This window comes from Punica granatum, chromosome 1 (assembly GCF_007655135.1).
Source record: "Punica granatum isolate Tunisia-2019 chromosome 1, ASM765513v2, whole genome shotgun sequence".
Classification (NCBI taxonomy): Eukaryota; Viridiplantae; Streptophyta; class Magnoliopsida; order Myrtales; family Lythraceae; genus Punica; species Punica granatum.
Window position 1 is genome coordinate 48,811,865 of NC_045127.1, and position 17,795 is coordinate 48,829,659.

At 39.8% G+C, this 17,795-nt stretch overlaps 3 protein-coding genes across 6 annotated transcripts; all 3 read left to right on the plus strand.

Moving 5' to 3' along the window:
• The first annotated feature begins 1,385 nt into the window (after nucleotides 1–1,385).
• LOC116193247 (FT-interacting protein 7) lies at nucleotides 1,386–6,400 on the plus strand. Of its 4 annotated transcripts, none has more exons than XM_031522057.1 (5): nucleotides 1,386–1,611; nucleotides 2,458–2,576; nucleotides 2,761–4,184; nucleotides 4,296–4,955; nucleotides 5,271–6,400. In XM_031522057.1, the coding sequence occupies exons 3-5, from the start codon at nucleotides 2,805–2,807 to the stop codon at nucleotides 6,231–6,233; spliced, it is 3,003 nt and encodes a 1,000-aa protein (XP_031377917.1). In that variant the 5' UTR covers nucleotides 1,386–1,611; nucleotides 2,458–2,576; nucleotides 2,761–2,804; the 3' UTR covers nucleotides 6,234–6,400. The 4 variants fall into 4 exon arrangements, with proteins under 4 accessions (XP_031377917.1, XP_031377916.1, XP_031377915.1 ...); XM_031522056.1 differs by having other exon boundaries at nucleotides 2,764–4,184; XM_031522055.1 differs by having other exon boundaries at nucleotides 2,780–4,184.
• Nucleotides 6,401–12,122: 5,722 nt separating this feature from the next.
• On the plus strand, nucleotides 12,123–14,225 carry LOC116192453 (xyloglucan-specific galacturonosyltransferase 1-like). The gene is made up of 2 exons (XM_031521008.1): nucleotides 12,123–12,946; nucleotides 13,124–14,225. Exons 1-2 carry the CDS (start codon nucleotides 12,123–12,125, stop codon nucleotides 14,061–14,063), a joined length of 1,764 nt encoding a protein of 587 aa, XP_031376868.1. The 3' UTR covers nucleotides 14,064–14,225.
• Nucleotides 14,226–15,095: 870 nt separating this feature from the next.
• On the plus strand, nucleotides 15,096–17,086 carry LOC116207194 (xyloglucan-specific galacturonosyltransferase 1-like; the record flags this gene model as incomplete). Its single annotated transcript, XM_031540085.1, is given in 3 exon segments — nucleotides 15,096–15,745; nucleotides 15,747–15,794; nucleotides 15,997–17,086. Coding segments are annotated over 3 exon segments (1,638 nt in total), but the record flags the coding sequence as incomplete, so codon positions are not given.
• Nucleotides 17,087–17,795: the final 709 nt, after the last annotated feature.

Below are 17,795 nucleotides of genomic sequence, written 5' to 3' on the forward strand. Positions count from 1 at the left end.
ATGAATCACCTTATATTAAATCAGTTATCTTGAAAAACCGTTCGGTTAAAAAATATGGGTTGGGTTTCTGGTAGTACGGGTAAGAGCGGTTAAAGGGTTGAGTAGTAATTGTAACACGTGTGGGCTTTTAAATGCGACGCATTATCAATCAAACATATTTGATTGTTTTGGAAACTGACCTGATGATATTGTAACGAGATTAAAAAAATTGCGGGTCAAAATATAAGTCTTATTACTTAAAGGATGTAAAAAGCATGTGTTCTACCATGGGACATTATTTAGTATCTCATACTAGAATTTGTCTAGTTTTTTCTGATAAGCAAGTTTCATTATAAGTTACATACCTATTAATTTATCTGAACACGAATTTCATTCTAAAAACTCAATAGAAACCGTTTTGAACGGACATTATCCCCGTCCTGCAACTTAACAATTGCCTAGTACATGCACTGGTTCTGTTTCATTCGTCAATTCGAAAAGCGCATTTTACGTTCCGTTTTGTGCATGATCCGTGTAGGCATTTAGGTGAGTGAGAGCCGCATAAATACTAAATAGGGAGTGGGCGCGAGATGCATGCTCGTGGCTCGAAGCAAAAAGCATTAATATAAGCTATTCTCCTTCTTTTTTTTTTAACCCCCTCTCTTTTTTCTTTTTTTTCCTCCAACATTTTTCCTTGAATTCAGTGAGCTTGGTCATATACCATAGTAACAATAATATTATAATTTTTTTATATACATGGTGATATTCTTAAGCCCAATAAAATCCTCAATAATTACTATAGCATAAAACCCTTTAACCCATATATTCTTTTTATGCACATGACTCTATCTCAAGAATTATTTAGACGGAATAAGCGCCAAACTACTTTATTAGTAATAATGACAATCTTAGATTGCCAAGCAGGGAAGGATCCAGGATTTGGAATTTAGGGGAACTCTTTGAGAGGGAAAATAAGAATCAGATGATAGTTTTCACGAGTTAGGGGGTTAAAATAAGAAATTTCATAAAAAAATTGAACAATAATATATAAATTTCCTTTGCATTGAAATTATAGGAAGCAACGTCTTCCTTGACCTGTTCGGTTCATCCCTGTTGCCTAGCTAAAGTAGCCGAATGTGATCCATGTCACACCCGGAATTTACAAGACCGGTCGATATCATCCTACGTAAAGAATTCCAATTCGGGCTTATCATGTTGACTGTGTTATTCTCAATTTCACAGTCGATGATCATCTGCTGATTATGTTAACAAAAATGTAATGTTTAACAGAGAGGGAATTTGAAACTTCAAGAAGCCAAGGGAAAGAACCTTCATCAGAAGCCAGATAGCGACCCTGTTCCTCTCTGGGGGCACTGTTTCTGTATCATCTGCCACTCCCTCCCTATATTAAAAGCTACCCACTTCCCCCTACCTCTCTCTCTCTCTCTCTCTCTCTCTCTCTCTCTGTCTTCTACATAGCCATCACTTCAATGGCTGCCTGCGTTGTTCTTCTCTCCATTCTTCTTCCCCATCTCCATCCTCGTTCCTCGTGCCCTCGCTTAACACTCTCTCACTCCCCCTCCTCTCTCTGTGCGTTAATGGCTGAAATCTGAGAAACCCAGCTAGCAAATGGTGAGTTCTAATCTTGCTGTTCACTACCTTGATCTCTGGAACTCCATCAGTGCATGCAAGCCATTGCTGGGTTCTCTGTCTCTCTCTGCATTTTCCCTCTTTGTTTCCTTAAAAATGCCAGCTTTTTCTTCTCTGACTTGTCGAGCTCACTCACTCGGGATATCCCCGGGGATGAGAATAATCTCGTCGTTCTTAATCTATATCTCGTGTATGTTCATCAGATCTCAGTGCACTTTCTGTTACAGTATGCTTATGCTTTTGTGTCCTCGGCTCATGTGTCCTAGCCGTGCTTTAAGGATCTCTGGCTTAAACCTCAGTGCAACCCCATACATTTTTTATTAACCCATTTATGCTTTTCTTGCTTATCTTATTTAAAATGTGTTGACCAGTTTAAGGCTTCACTTTCACCACTTGAAGCTCTGAGCTTTCTTTATCAGTTTGAACTGCTAAACTATTTCCCATCATGAAGATATCATGGACCCAATAATGCATTATTTGGAATAAACTAGAAAAGGAGAGATCTTGTGGGCTCTTTTGCCGTGTAATATTGTATACTTTGCTTTGTTTTCAATCTCTGGAAAGGCTCGAAACTCTGTGATCTATGACTATACGGCCTCGGTATGTGGTAAGTTAGCAGATTTCCATGTTCTTGTCCCTGTACTATGTGGCGGAATTCGCGGGGGGTGATCCGTTTTTTAAATCCTCATTTAGTAACTGTAAATTTCTTTAGTTTTGGAAGCTGTGTTGGTCGGCTCATGCTTGTTTATTAGCTTAATTCATGGAAGTATGGAACTGACCTTTGATCTCTAGAACTCATTCCTTTCCTTCTCCTATTCATTCTTTCAGGAGCAGCACTGAAGCTTTTCATCCTTTTTATTCCGGGGTTTGGAAATTGGTGATCAGAATATCAGCTGAGTTGTTGATCCATTACCAGCCTCTCGAGATCACAAACTCTGCATCTTCTGGTGAGTTTATTGACTATTTAGTATCGAACAAAGGATACGAGTCTTAATCAATATTTGAGAGTTCTTTTAGTGCTCCTTGAGCTGTGCATTAGGTGCTTTTATGTTCGCTGTTACTGAAACGTGTTGTATATCCTGCTGCAGTTTAAGGATTGAGCCTGAAGATCTTATTGACTGATAGAAATAGTAGTTTTCGTGCTTTGCAGGTGAATATTATTGTTCCCTCCTTTCATGATGAGTAACCTAAAGCTTGGGGTTGAGGTAGTCGGGGCTCACAATCTCCTGCCCAAGGATGGGCAGGGCTCGTCTAGTTCCTTCGTAGAGCTCTCTTTCGATGGTCAAAGGTTCCGGACTACGGTCAAGCAGAAGGACCTCAATCCTGTCTGGAACGAGACCTTCTACTTCAACATCTCCAACCCAACCAACCTCCACAACCTAACCCTTGAAGTTTATGTCGGATCCGCCGACTCCAGAAACAGCTTCCTTGGGAAGGTCAGCCTCACGGGAACTTCCTTTGTCCCCTACTCAGATGCTGTTGTCTTGAACTACCCCTTGGAGAAGCGGACGATTTTCTCTCATGTGAGGGGAGAGCTTGGGCTTAAAGTCTACATCACTGATGACCCAAACATCAACTCCTCTAACCAGGCTCCTGCCTTTGAGATCAAGGACCCTGCCTTGGCCCAATTCAAACAAAAAGTTGAGGCCAGGCACACGTTTCACCATCTCCCTAACCCCGACCACCATAGCCATAGTGCCAACCGTCCTCCTCCTGCGCCAGCAATCCCTCACAGAGATCATGTCCCCGAAAGGGACCTTGGGCCAAAAATTGTTGGGGTCGATCAGATGAAGCCGGACCCACACCCTCCAAAGCTGGTCCGAATGTACTCTGCCGCATCAGCCCAGCCTGTGGACTATGCTTTGAAGGAGACAAGCCCATTTCTAGGTGGTGGACGAGTTGTGGGAGGTCGGGTCATTCGACCGGACAAGAAAGCCAGCACTTATGATCTCGTTGAGCAGATGCATTTCCTCTATGTTCGGGTTGTAAAAGCTCAGGAGCTTCCTGCAATGGATGTTACAGGAAGTCTCGATCCTTTTGTGGAGGTTAAGGTTGGGAACTATAAAGGGATAACGAAGCACTTTGAGAAGAAGCAGAATCCGGAGTGGAACCAAGTCTTTGCCTTCTCGAGGGAACGGATGCAGGCCTCAGTCTTAGAGGTTGTTGTCAAGGACAAGGATCTCATGAAGGACGACTTTGTTGGAATTGTAAGGTTTGATGTCAATGAGGTTCCACTCAGGGTCCCACCTGATAGTCCCCTGGCACCAGAATGGTGCCGCCTTGAGGACAAGAAGGGGGAGAAGATCAAGGGGGAGTTGATGCTTGCAGTTTGGATTGGGACTCAGGCTGATGAGGCATTCTCTGATGCATGGCATTCTGATGCTGCCACGCCTGTTGAGAGCACCCCAACAGCATACACTCTGATAAGATCAAAGGTTTATCACGCTCCAAGGTTGTGGTATGTCCGGGTCAATGTCGTTGAAGCACAGGACCTGGTTCCAACTGAGAAGAACCGGTTTCCTGATGTTTATGTGAAGGCCCAGATAGGGAACCAGGTAATGCAATGCAAATAGAATTGGCCGGGAATCTTGTTTTGTGGAGAGAAGTGTTCTTAATCCCTCAGACTACATCTACAAATGTCATTCTGATTATATTTCTTAAACCAGGTTATGAAGACAAGGACTGTTCCAGCTCGTACACTGAACTCGATGTGGAATGAGGATCTTTTGTTCGTCACTGCAGAACCTTTTGAAGATCACTTGATACTCTCAGTAGAGGATCGTGTGGGTCAGGGTAAAGACGAGATCATAGGAAGAGTGATCATCCCTCTTAGCTTGGTGGAGAAGCGGGCAGATGATCGGGTTGTCCACTCCCGGTGGTTCAACCTGGAGAAGCCTGTGGCGGTGGATGTGGACCAGCTGAAGAAGGAGAAGTTCTCAAGCAGGATCCATCTCCGGATCTGCCTTGATGGAGGGTACCATGTCCTTGACGAATCTACACACTACAGCAGTGATCTCCGGCCGACAGCGAGGCAACTATGGAAGCCCTCGATCGGGGTGTTGGAACTCGGGATTCTAAATGCCACTGGCCTCCACCCAATGAAGACCCGAGATGGGAGGGGGACTTCAGACACATACTGTGTTGCCAAGTACGGCCACAAGTGGGTCCGCACGAGGACACTTGTGGACAACTTATGTCCCAAGTTCAATGAACAGTACACTTGGGAGGTCTTCGACCCAGCCACAGTGCTGACTGTGGGTGTCTTCGACAATAGCCAGCTTGGAGAAAAGGGATCCAATGCGAGCAAAGATTTGAAGATCGGGAAGGTAATGATTGAGAACCATGAACTCAAGAGAATCAGAATAGACATTCTTGAGGAATGTGAATGAAAGACTTGTTTAGGAGTGGAACATAAGATTAAATAGTCCGTTTCCATTCTATCATCCCAAATGAATCACCAGTTACAAAAACCACCAGGGTCTGTGCCTCGTACCCCTGTATGGTCGTCGAAATCTATTTTGGTGACAAGTCTATTAAATACATGCACCTAGTTAGAAAAAGAACGATCTATGTTATGGTAATTGAAAGATATACGGATGCATCGATAATTCTTCCTTGATATCTGATCTTACCACATCCAGGTGAGGATCCGAATATCAACCCTTGAGACGGGCCGTGTCTACACGCACTCCTATCCATTGCTTGTCCTGCATCCCACTGGAGTAAAGAAGATGGGAGAGCTCCACCTGGCTATTCGTTTCTCCTGCACTTCCTTCATGAACATGCTCTACATCTACTCACGGCCATTGCTGCCAAAGATGCATTATGTTCGCCCCTTCAATGTGATGCAGCTCGACATGCTCCGTCACCAGGCAGTAACGATCGTGGCAGCTCGGCTCGGGCGTGCTGAGCCACCGCTACGGAGGGAGGTGGTTGAGTACATGTCAGATGCGGACTCCCACCTTTGGAGCATGCGGAAGAGCAAGGCAAACTTCTTCCGCCTCATGTCAGTTTTATCGGGTCTATTTGCGGTCGGGAAATGGTTCGGTGATGTCTGTATGTGGAGGAATCCAATCACAACTGTCCTCGTTCACATCCTCTTCCTGATGCTCGTCTGCTTCCCAGAGCTGATACTCCCGACTGTGTTCCTCTACATGTTCCTTATTGGGGTGTGGAATTTCCGCTACCGTCCACGTTACCCGCCACACATGAACACGAGGATCTCCCAGGCTGAAGGGGTCCACCCTGATGAGCTGGACGAGGAGTTCGATACATTCCCAACCAGCAAGAGCCCCGACCTGGTGAGGATGAGATACGACAGGCTGAGGAGTGTGGCAGGCCGGATACAGACCGTGGTAGGTGATGTGGCAACCCAGGGGGAGCGGATGCAGGCGCTGCTGAGTTGGCGGGACCCACGTGCCACGGCAATTTTTGTGACATTCTGCCTTGTGGCAGCGCTCGTGCTGTACGTAACGCCATTCCAGATGATCGCAGCCCTGTCAGGGTTTTACATGATGAGGCATCCGAGGTTCCGACACCGTCTTCCCTCTGCGCCTATCAACTTCTTCCGCCGCCTGCCGGCCAGAACCGACAGTATCCTGTAAATCCAACGTGTTTTATCTGAATTACGATAGTGTAGCGAAGCGAGCCGTTGGTAGTCTTGAGCTGCGGCTGTCTTTGGGCCAATAAAGTCAGTCCCCTGTTTCAGTTTCATTATTGTAAACTTTCACTAGCTTTAATTATTTGATGATGAGTAATGATTTAATTATTCCATCTGCTGTTGTGACAAGCATTTTAGATTTTCCCATACAATCTTATATAACATTCACAAGTCTGCAAGGCAAATAATGCATATATTATATGGTGGTCTCCGTCAGATGGCCTTAAAATGTTTCGTTTTCAAATAGGTTTTTCTTAATTTTCTGAGCTTTTTTAATAAAAATATTTTTAAAATATTTAAAATATATAAATATAAATTTTGTGGAATCGTTTATTAATTTTTCGATCTCTAAATCAAATAATTAGATTTTGTGGAATAATTTAACTTCATTGATGAGGATATGTGTACTTATATAGGACCAAACCCAAGGACAATCACGGGAAGAATCCGAAGAAAGAAAAAAACTATTAAAATTTTCATTGGGCTTATACGGGATTGTATTCATTTCCACTTAAAAACTTAAGCTGATAAGTGGTAATACTCAAGCCATATATTAACCCATGTATTTTCCTTTTTCTTTTTCGATGTGAGATTTATTCCATTTTACTCCTCAACACCCGCTCTCACGTGCAACGTGCAGTCTATTTCTGCATATACGTTGTCACGTGCCCTTAAACACTCGCCCTCAACAATTGATCTCGAGCCGGGCTCATCTTCCGTGCTCGGGCGAGGGGGACACTAACACGAGGTGCACTTTTGGCTGCAGTCGACATACTGGGCCTGGCGTGGTGTGGGTGTGCACACGCACATAGGCACGCATACATGTAACATAGGTTCTGATACCATGTGAATAATTGGAAGAATCCGACTTAATATTCATTGAATCGTTCGATACAGTTTATAGACTGTGTAGTCTTACAAAAGGGGAAACTAATTAATGTCATAATCCTAATATCTATGACGGTATATACAAGTTCCTAATATACAATCTGTAATAGAAACCTCCAAAAATTGTCTAATATACGTGAATAAGAATATATACAAAACTCTCATAATACAAATCAGAATATACTTTTTAGATTTTGTATGATATGTTATAAATAAGAATATAACCCACATAAATAAACAATGCTTATTCAATTTTTAAAGAGCACTATTGTTATAAGTATGCTCTCAAAAAGTGCGTCTATTACTAAATGTGAGTTTACTCTGTTATTGTTTCACTTGAAATTCTTTCCCATATGCAATGTTATGCTTTGAATTTGTTTTTTTCTTTCATTCCTATGGGTTTATGAAACTCTTTTCAACTAAGGAACAAGCAAGCGGCCAAGAATATGAGAATTCGCTGCATCATTCTTTTTAGGTGGGTTCAGTAATCAGATGGAATTTTTTCGGTTACTAGCTATGAAATTGATTAGTGGAATTTCTCTTATCTTTACTATGTTGAAGAATTTTATAAAGATAAACCAACTTCCGAGAAGAATCATTGTTCTTAAATTTTTGGTTTTTTTTTATCTCACATTCTATTTTTCAAATTGGTTATGGTGATTTAAATATCTTAAGATAATCTCTTCTATATTTTTATTATATATAGTTTATATTATTGGATCATCTCAACTTCAAGGTTAGCACCGTATTATCCAGGTTTATTGTTTCTTTAAAGGTTTGACTAGATATGCCTTTTGATGAGTTTTTTTTTTATCCTTTTTTGTTAATCTTTGGCATGATATCATACATTTATGGAACTATATATTAGTATCATAAGTTTTCATACTTGTGTAACGCTAAAAGGAATTTTTTTGATCTCTTGAATATTTTTAAAACAACAAATATTTTTAATTATTTTAATTTATATATAGATATAGATTTATGAGACAATTCGTTATCTTTTCGATTTTTTTAGCTTTCTTTAGAAAAAGAATTCTTAAAATTTTATTTTTAGAATCTTTAAGAGATATATATATATATATATAAATTTAGGAAAAATTGCAATGGTGGTCCAAAAAGTTTTACAAATGTTTCAATATGATACAAAAAGTTTTTTTTTCCACTTGATGGTACAAAATGTTTCAAAGTTGTTTTAGTATAGTACGAACCGTCATCTTGCAATTGATATCGTCAAATCGACACTGATGGTGCAAAATCGGTTTTTGTGGAATGTTACATGATAGTGCAAAATGTTTTAAAGTTGTAACTTAATAGTACAAAATGTTTTACGTAAGTTACATGATAGTGCAAATTTTACAGATCTTGTAAAGGACGGCTTGACAGCATCAATGGCGAGATGATGGTTTGTACTATACTGAAACAACTTCGAACATTTTGTACCATCAAATAACAAAAAAAACTTTTTGTACTATATTAAAACATTTGTAAAACTTTTTGATCACCAGTACAATTTACCCATAAAATTATTAAATGGATCATTTATCTCTCGAGTTTTGAGCTTCTTTACAATACGAACTTTTTATTTTTTAATACATAAGGTCTTTATTAGACTGGTCTATTTTTTGTTTTTGCATTTATAATACATAATTTTATAATAAAAATAGAAAAAGAAATCACATTCTATGTTGTTCGACACACTAGTATATATATATAATTAGAGGCGAATTTAGGACTCAAAACATAGTGGGTGCATAAATACAATCTATTTTGATCTTATAAAATATTAATATTTATAATTTTAGAATACTGCTAATAAAAAGGCAAATAAAAGCTTAATCGCGAATATACGAACATATTGTAACATTTTACGATGTTCTCCAGATTTCTGTAATTTTATATTGGGATTATCAATTAATCTATCTAATACTCAAAAAGGAGAAGGAAAGTTTTGTCTAAATTTATCTTTCCCATTTTACCTACAATAGATATATTCAAATTAATAAGAGCCATTCATATAGAGTTAAAGTAATAAAATGACTTAAAAACTACCCATTTACATTTCAAATCTCTATTTTTTCTCTCCCTCATCTCTCTCTTCTTTCCTCTCTTTTCTCTCTCCACTCTTATCTCTTTTCCTCTAAGTCACTTTTCCTTTTCAAAAATTTTATATTTTCTCTTCACTCTCACCCATTTCTCTCTATGTCACTTTTCTTTTAGAATTTTTCTAACAACCCTGCACGTAGTGCGGGTATACGTATAGTATATATGAAAGCAACATACGAGGTGGGTTTGGTCAGATTACCTTAAAACGCTTCGTTTTTTAATGAAATTTTCTCAGTTTTTTGAATTTTAAAAATTTTAAAATATCTTTTATTATGAAATTAACAATAAAATCTTTTGAAATTATTTTAGAATATAATATTCCATTTTAAAAACACCGAAAATATCATAAAATCTTTGAATACTAGGTGATCTCCTATTGCACTTAGAATTTTCTAGGTTTTATTTTTTTTATTTTTTAAAAATATCTCATCATAAAATTCGATTTCTTGATGTCATTAATTTTTATAATATATATAACATAATGTATTTTAAATAAATGAGAGGATTTTATAATATAGGAAAAACTGCACCATATATCATAATATTTACCTGTTGTCTTAGTTTTATCCAAACGTTGATTTTTTTCATAAGCTATCCTAACGTTAACGGTTTGGTTTCAAATCTATCCCGTCGTAAAAATTCTGTCTATTTTTTACGGAAATGCTGACATGGAGAGTATGTGGGTCCGATATAAGGGAAGAATTACACTACGCATCCCAACCTTTTTGTTATTTCTCAATTTTATTCTAATCTTTTGATGCTTTCTCAATTTTATCCTAACATTTTTATAGTTTCTCAGTTTTATCCTAATATTTTACTGTTTTCTCAATATTATCCCAACCAGTTGGGATAAATTTGAGAAATTATGAAAAGATTAGGATAAAATTGAGAAAAAAAAAGATCGGATAAAATTGAGAAAATATTAAAATGTTGGGATACATAGTATTATTTTTCCCTTGTATCGGGACCCACACACTCTCTACGTCAATTTTATTAAGCAATTAACGCGTTACGTTAGTTTTTCCATAAAAAATGGATAGAGCATTTATTGCATGATAGATTAGACACCAAACCATTGACATTAGATACCTTAAGGAAAAAAAGACGTTGGAATAAAAATAAAATAATATGTAAAGCTTGGAATATATGATGTTATTTTTTCAATGTAGATATTATTTAATAATCTTGAATTCTTAATATTAAAGTTATCTCATCATAAAATTTATTTTCTTAATTTCGTTAATATTTATAATATATATAACATAATGTATTTGAAGTAAATGAGAAGATTTTATAATATGTATAGATATTATGTAATAATCTTGGATTTTTAAAATAAAAATTATTATTTCATCACATAAATTGTAACATCAAAAAAAGTATATAGTCATACATAATATAAGTATATTAATAAATGATCTTAAAACGCTCGGTTTTTTAGTGGAATTTAATAAGTATATATTAGTATATATTTCATGAAATGAATTTTCTAGATTGTTATTTATTTATTTATATTTTTGGAATTATTTTTAACAAAAGTATTTTTTAAAGATATCTCATCATAAAATTCTATTTCTTTATTTCTTTAATTTTTATAATTTATATAACATAATGCATTGAAAATAAATTATAAGATTTTATTTATATGTATAGATATTACTTAATAAACTTGAATTTTTTAAAATTAAAATAAATATTTCATCACATCAATATTAACATGAAAATTAGTGTATATTAGTATATATATGTATACATAATATAAATATATTAATATATGGTTACGTGGATAACCTTCAATATATACAGGAAGAAAAAATATCTATAAATTGTACGTTTTTATAGTTATTTATTTTTAAAAAATAGATTAGGTAATATTTTATAGATATGTATGAACTATATTTTCTTTAAAAAAAATTAAATTTGTTCACCAAAAAAGAAACACAAATCAAATTATATTTTATCTAGATTTTATTTGATAGTTATAAATAGGAATTATCATACACATGCACATGGGCATATTCAGCTCTCAAACAATACACTACAACTAGACACGAGCTCTTGAAATGTATGTCTATCCCTAAATGCAAGTGAGTAAATTAAATTTATACTTTGATTTTTTTCTCTTATTTTTATTGTAATTTTTCATTTTTATCTAATGTTTGCCTTTTTTTTCCTCACATTCTTTCTCAAAATTGGTGACGTGAGTGTCATCTCTCCAACGGCTATCCATATACGCAAGCTCTCAGAAGTAAGCTCATCTACCACTAAACATGAATGTTATTTGTTTATTTTATTATTTTTGTTTCACTTTTGACTCTCAAATGAATTTTTCTTTATAATTTTTAATTATAATTACTTTTTAGATTGGTGTACTATCTCATATAATGCACGGGCTTCACGACTAGTCTACGTATATATTGAAGTCTCCTAGGAACCAACATGGACTTAAATAATTCCTGAAATTCAAACCTGGAAGTTCATGGAATATAAGTCTTTCCTAAGCTAAGAGTTGACAATTTTATGCACAGTTGTAAAGTTGAACATTATAGGATGAACAGAATCAGCGATAAACTAAAAATATCTCGTGAACTTGTCCAAAAAAATTAACAAGGATATAAATTAAAGAAAACAAATCACATATCAGATCTCATTATCTCTATAAAAAAAAAATGTCGTGTTCAACAGCAGACATTTTGACGTGCATGCAGACCTTTCTCCTCTTCTGAAGCTGCTGAGACTTAGGGAACGTGCATCCAAGTACACAACCGATCACAGGAGAAGCTACTAGAAAAACCATGGAGCAGAGCAGCAGTGGAGGCACCAGCACCGAAGAGACTCGGACATGGCTGTTTCATTGTCCAAGAAAAGGTCTTCTTCCAGCAGCAAAGCAGCTGCTGAAGATGTCGTGGAGAGACCGGGACGGGACTATTGCTATCTCTGCAGCGTTCTCTGCAAAGTCCTGTACAGGATTCCTGTTGCTGTCCTCCTCCTCTTCCTCCTCTTCCTCTGGTCCTCCTCGACCACCATCATTTCCGGGAAGATCGTCCATGTCTGCGTCTCGTCCCGGAAGCTTAACAACCTCTACTGCCTCTCCGCTGGCGCCCAGTCTCAGCCCAGCTTCGAGCTCCCGGAAGTTCCAGTTTTCAGGAACATCTCCAGAGTCTTGAGCAATGATGAAGATATTACGAAGGAGACTGCTGGTGCTGCTCGGGAAAGTTCACTCCCGGTTTTGACCTTCTCTGGAATCCCGAGCATTGACCGCAATAGCTCGAAAGCAGTCTCTAGTGTTGTTCCAGAAAACCCAGTCCCCGTTCCGGTCCCGATTATTAAGACCAGTGTTGAAAAGGAGCCGGAGGAGGACACTGCAGATGCCATGAAGGCCGTTAAGGAGCAGCTGGATGTGCATAGATCGTGGGTTTCATCACATTCTGGGAATAATATGAAGTGTGACGGGAAGGGGATTTATGTCTATGATTTGCCGTCAAAGTTCAACAAGGACCTCATCGGTCAATGCAGTGACATAGTTCCCTGGATTGATTTCTGCAAGTATTTCGAGAACAATGCCATGGGAGAGCCGATCCCAAAGCTCGGAGACCATTGGTATGGAACGCACCAGTATTCACTGGAGCCAATCTTCCATTCCAGGATCCTAAAGCATCCTTGCAGGTAGCGCTTACAAGCTCTGAAATGATAATATAATTCTGAGCCGCATATACGATTGCACTGAAAGACAGGAAACGATTCAACTTGTTCAATAATTCAATCCACGTCTTCCATTAACTTGTTTTATACATTATGCCGCCAATCTCACCCAGCGGTGTAAACGGCATCCGTTGCTTGCAGGGTTTACAATGAGAATGAAGCCAAGCTCTTCTATGTTCCCTTCTATGGAGGACTAGATATCCTGAGATGGCATTTCAAGAATGTCTCCACTGAACTAAAAGACAGCCTGTCTCTGGAGCTGATAAAGTGGCTCGAGCAGCAGAAACTGTGGACGAAAAATTCCGGAAAGGACCATGTCTTTGTACTAGGCAAGATCTCATGGGATTTCAGGAGGAATAGCGACTCCACTTGGGGGACTAAATTCCTGGAGCTCCCTCAGATGCAGAACCCAGTGAAGCTCCTGATCGAGCGGCAGCCCTGGCATGTGAACGACATTGGGATCCCACACCCGACGAGCTTCCACCCGCAATCGGACAGCGACATCATTGCCTGGCAACAGAAGATAATTCAGTCCCCCCGCCGGAGCCTAATCAGCTTTGCAGGTGCCGCCAGGCCAGGTGCGCCCGAGAACATCCGTTCAGTGCTCATTAGGCAATGCATGGAGGCAGGAGAAGGCAAGTGTCGGTACCTAGATTGCCGGTCAGAGAAGTGCGACATGCCGGAGACAGTAATCGAGACTTTCATGGAATCGGAGTTCTGCCTTCAGCCTCAGGGTGACAGTCCGACAAGGAAGTCACTGTTCGATTCCCTCGTGTCAGGATGCATCCCGGTCCTATTCGACCCATTCACAGCCTATTACCAGTACCCCTGGCACTTGCCTGAGGAACCGGAGAAGTACTCAGTGTTCATAGACCACAACGAGGTGAGGAAATCGAGAGTGAATGTGATGGAGCGGCTCATGAAGATCTCCAGGCAAGAACGAGAGGACATGAGGAGCTACATTGTGTACAAGCTGATGCCTGGACTGGTGTACGGCGATCCAAGCTCCGAGTTCAGTAAATTTCAGGATGCGTTTTTTATAGCAGTGAATAATCTTCTCGAGAGGGCTAGTAGAATATGACCATGAAATCATATGCGAATTTTTTGTATTTAGTTTTTCTTGTTAATTATTTGGTTTTGCTCAAATGATTTATCCACAATATCACTATGTGTGAAGGAAGGAGATTCCTTGTGATATACGAAATTCAAACATGTATAAAATTGTTCCAACCATTGCAATGAAGTAATTTACCGAACATTTAAGTAAAACTCTTCAAAAATTCCTTATTGGGTTGGGGAATTTCTGCTATTGCCCTTGTCACCCACCACACATGAATACAAGGATGAGGATGAGGTACGGCGGGCTAGCTGAGGGGCTTGGTAGGTGACACTGCAACCTAGAGGGAGCGGGTGCTAGTGTTATAGCGCTTGGTGGGACCCACGGGCCGCAATGACAATCTTCATGACATTCCGCCTCATGGATGTCCTTGTGTTGTACATGATTCTATTCCAGGCGATGGCGACCCAGTCAAGGCTTTAGGTTATCTGAACTATATGTCATGTAGCGAGTAGCGAGTATCGAGTAACTAGCTAGGTACAGTTGTAGTCTTGAACTGCTGCTGTTTTCCGCGTAAAATGAAGTTAATCCCCTGTTTCAGTTTCACCATTGCAAAAATTCCACTGATCTAATTATAAGTCACTCCTGCAAGTTCGTGGAAGATGAGTCTTTCCAAGGCTAAGAATGGACAACCTTATGCACAATTGTAAAGTGGACCATTAGAAGATCAGCAAGCAACATAGATTAATCAAGGAAAAATGAACTGCACATCGGATCACGTGATTTCCAGATCCCTATTATGCTTCACTTACACGTCCTGATAATGCTGTCGCTTTTCATCAACTGCTGCTGCTATAACTTAAAGGAGTGTGCATCGAAATACACCACTGAGAGGTGGAACTACGAGAAAAAACCACGGCGCAGAGCAGCTGTGAAGACCCAGAAATGGCGGTTTCCTTGTCCAAGAAAAGGTCTTCTTCTATCAGCAGAACAGATAAAGATACTGTGGAGAGATCGAGATGGGGCTACCGCTGTCTCTGCAAACTTCTGTACTGACTTCCTGTTGCTATCTTCTTCTTGTTCCTTCCCTTTCTCTGGTCCTCCTCGACCACCATCATTTCTGGGAAGATTGTCCATGTCTGCATCTCGTCCCGGAAACTAAACAACCTCTACTGCCTCTCCACTGGCGCCCAGTCTCAGCCCAGCTTCGAGCTCCAGGAATTTCCAGTTTTCAGGAACATCTCAAGAGTCTTGAGCAATGATGAAGATATTTTAAAAGAGACTGCCCGGGAAAGTTCAGTTCCAGTTATGACTTCCTCCGGAGTCCAGAGCATTGACCACAATAGCTTGAAAACAATCTCCAGTGTTGTTCAAGAAAACCCAGTCCCAGTCCCAGTTCCAGTTCTGGTTTCGGTTACTAAGAGTTCTTCTGAAATTGAGCTGGAGGAGGAGACTGCAGATGCTATGAAGGCCGTTAAGGAGCAATTAGAAGTGCATAGATCATGGGTTTCATCACATTCTCGAAATAATATGAAGTGTGATGGCAGGGGGATTTATGTGTATGATTTGCCGTCGAAGTTCAACAAGGACCTCATGGGTCAATGCAGTGACATGATTCCCTGGATTAATCTCTGCAAGCATTTCCAGAACAACGCAATGGGCGAGCCGATCCCAAAGCTTGGGGATCATTGGTACGGCACCCACAGTATCTCTGGAGCCGATCTTTCATTCCAGGATCCTAAAGCATCCTTGCAGGTAATTCTCACAAGCTCTCGATCGACAAAATAATGCAAAACCAGTGGATAGATTGCACCGACAGACACGAAACATTCGACTTGTTCAATAAGTCACTCCACGTTCCCATTAACTACTCTTCTATTTACTTGATACAGCCCGAAAATGATAAATCATGCCACCAACCTCACACGGCAATATGAACGGTCTCCGTTGCTTGCAGGGTTTACAATGAGAATGAAGCCAAGCTCTTCTATGTTCCCTTCTATGGAGGTCTAGATATCCTGAGATGGCATTTCAAGAATGTCTCCACTGAATTAAAAGACAGCCTGTCTCTGGAACTGATAAAGTGGCTCGAGCAGCAGAAACCGTGGCCGAAAAATTTTGGGAAGGATCATGTCTTTGTACTGGGCAAGATCTCATGGGATTTCAGGAGGAATAGCGACTCCACTTGGGGGACTAAATTCCTGGAGCTCCCTCAGATGCAGAACCCGATGAAGCTCCTGATCGAGCGACAGCCCTGGCATGTGAATGACATAGGGATCCCACACCCGACGAGCTTCCACCCGCGATCGGACAGTGACATCATTGCCTGGCAACAGAAGATAATTCAGTCCCCCCGCCGGAGCCTAATCAGCTTTGCAGGTGCCGCCAGGTCAGGTGCGCCTGAGAACATCCGTTCACTGCTCATTAGTCAATGCATGGAGGCAGGAGAAGGCAAGTGCCGGTTCCTAGACTGCCGGTCAGAGAAGTGCGACATGCCCGAGACAGTAATCGAGACTTTCATGGAATCGGAGTTCTGCCTTCAGCCTCAGGGGGACAGTCCGTCAAGGAAGTCACTGTTCGATTCCCTCGTGTCAGGATGCATCCCGGTCCTATTCGACCCATTCACAGCCTATTACCAGTACCCCTGGCACTTGCCTGAGGAACCGGAGAAGTACTCAGTGTTCATAGACCACAACGAGGTGAGGAAATCGAGAGTGAATGTGATGGAGCGGCTCATGAAGATTTCGAGGCAAGAACGAGAGGACATGAGGAGCTACATTGCGTATGAGCTGATGCCCGGGTTGGTATACGGCGACCTGAGGGCCGAGTTCAGTAAGTTTCAAGATGCCTTTTCCATAGCAGTGAACAATCTTCTGGAGAGGGCAAGTAGGATATGATCATAAATCAAATACAAGCTTTCTTTATTTACATTTTCTTGTTTATTAATTGGTTTTGGCCGAGTGACTGCACATAATTACTATCGCTTGTGAGAAAGGAGATACCCTGTGATGTAAGTCAGTCAAACTTGTATTGTCTCAATAATTGCAGTCGAGTAATTGATTCAAAATTGGGAAAAGGTCATATTTAGTCTTTTAATTGGGTCATGGGCAACCCCAACAGTGGCCGCTGGTGAGAACTCTACCGCCCTGAGTTGGCGAGACCCCGACCGCCCTGATTTAAGAAAAAGAAAAGAAAAGATATCGATGAAGGGAAGAAAATATTTATATAATATTTCTCATTCATTTTGGATGAGTAATAATCAATCTGAATGTTTATAAGTGAGAGTTTGTGAACCTGTTGTGGAGCCAGCTTTTTATTTTCAAATATTCTGATTGGGAGGGAGAAAAGAAGGGTACGACGGAGCCAATCCAGTGGCCACCTCTGCTCCGGTTTGGTCGTTGGCGACTTTAGGAGGATGGCCACTTTGCAAGTCCCCACCGCCCCCCTTCTCAGTTCGATTACTCAGGTTTTATTTTTCATTTTCTATTTTTATTTCGAATAACTTTTTTTTGAAAAAATATTTTTTATTGAGGACAAGTTTCAACTTAAAAAATGATTTAGAAAGGAAATAGAAAAAGATCGAAAGGTTGAGGAATGGGGACTAAAATCGACCTTTTACCTTCAAAATTGAAGTAAAAACTCTTCAATCTATATATTTGAGTAACGAGAGCTTCGGCATAAGCATATTACACAAATCCTTGGCTCGTGATTGATTGTCTTTAAATCTCCACATTATTCTATATTTAGATTTTCCTT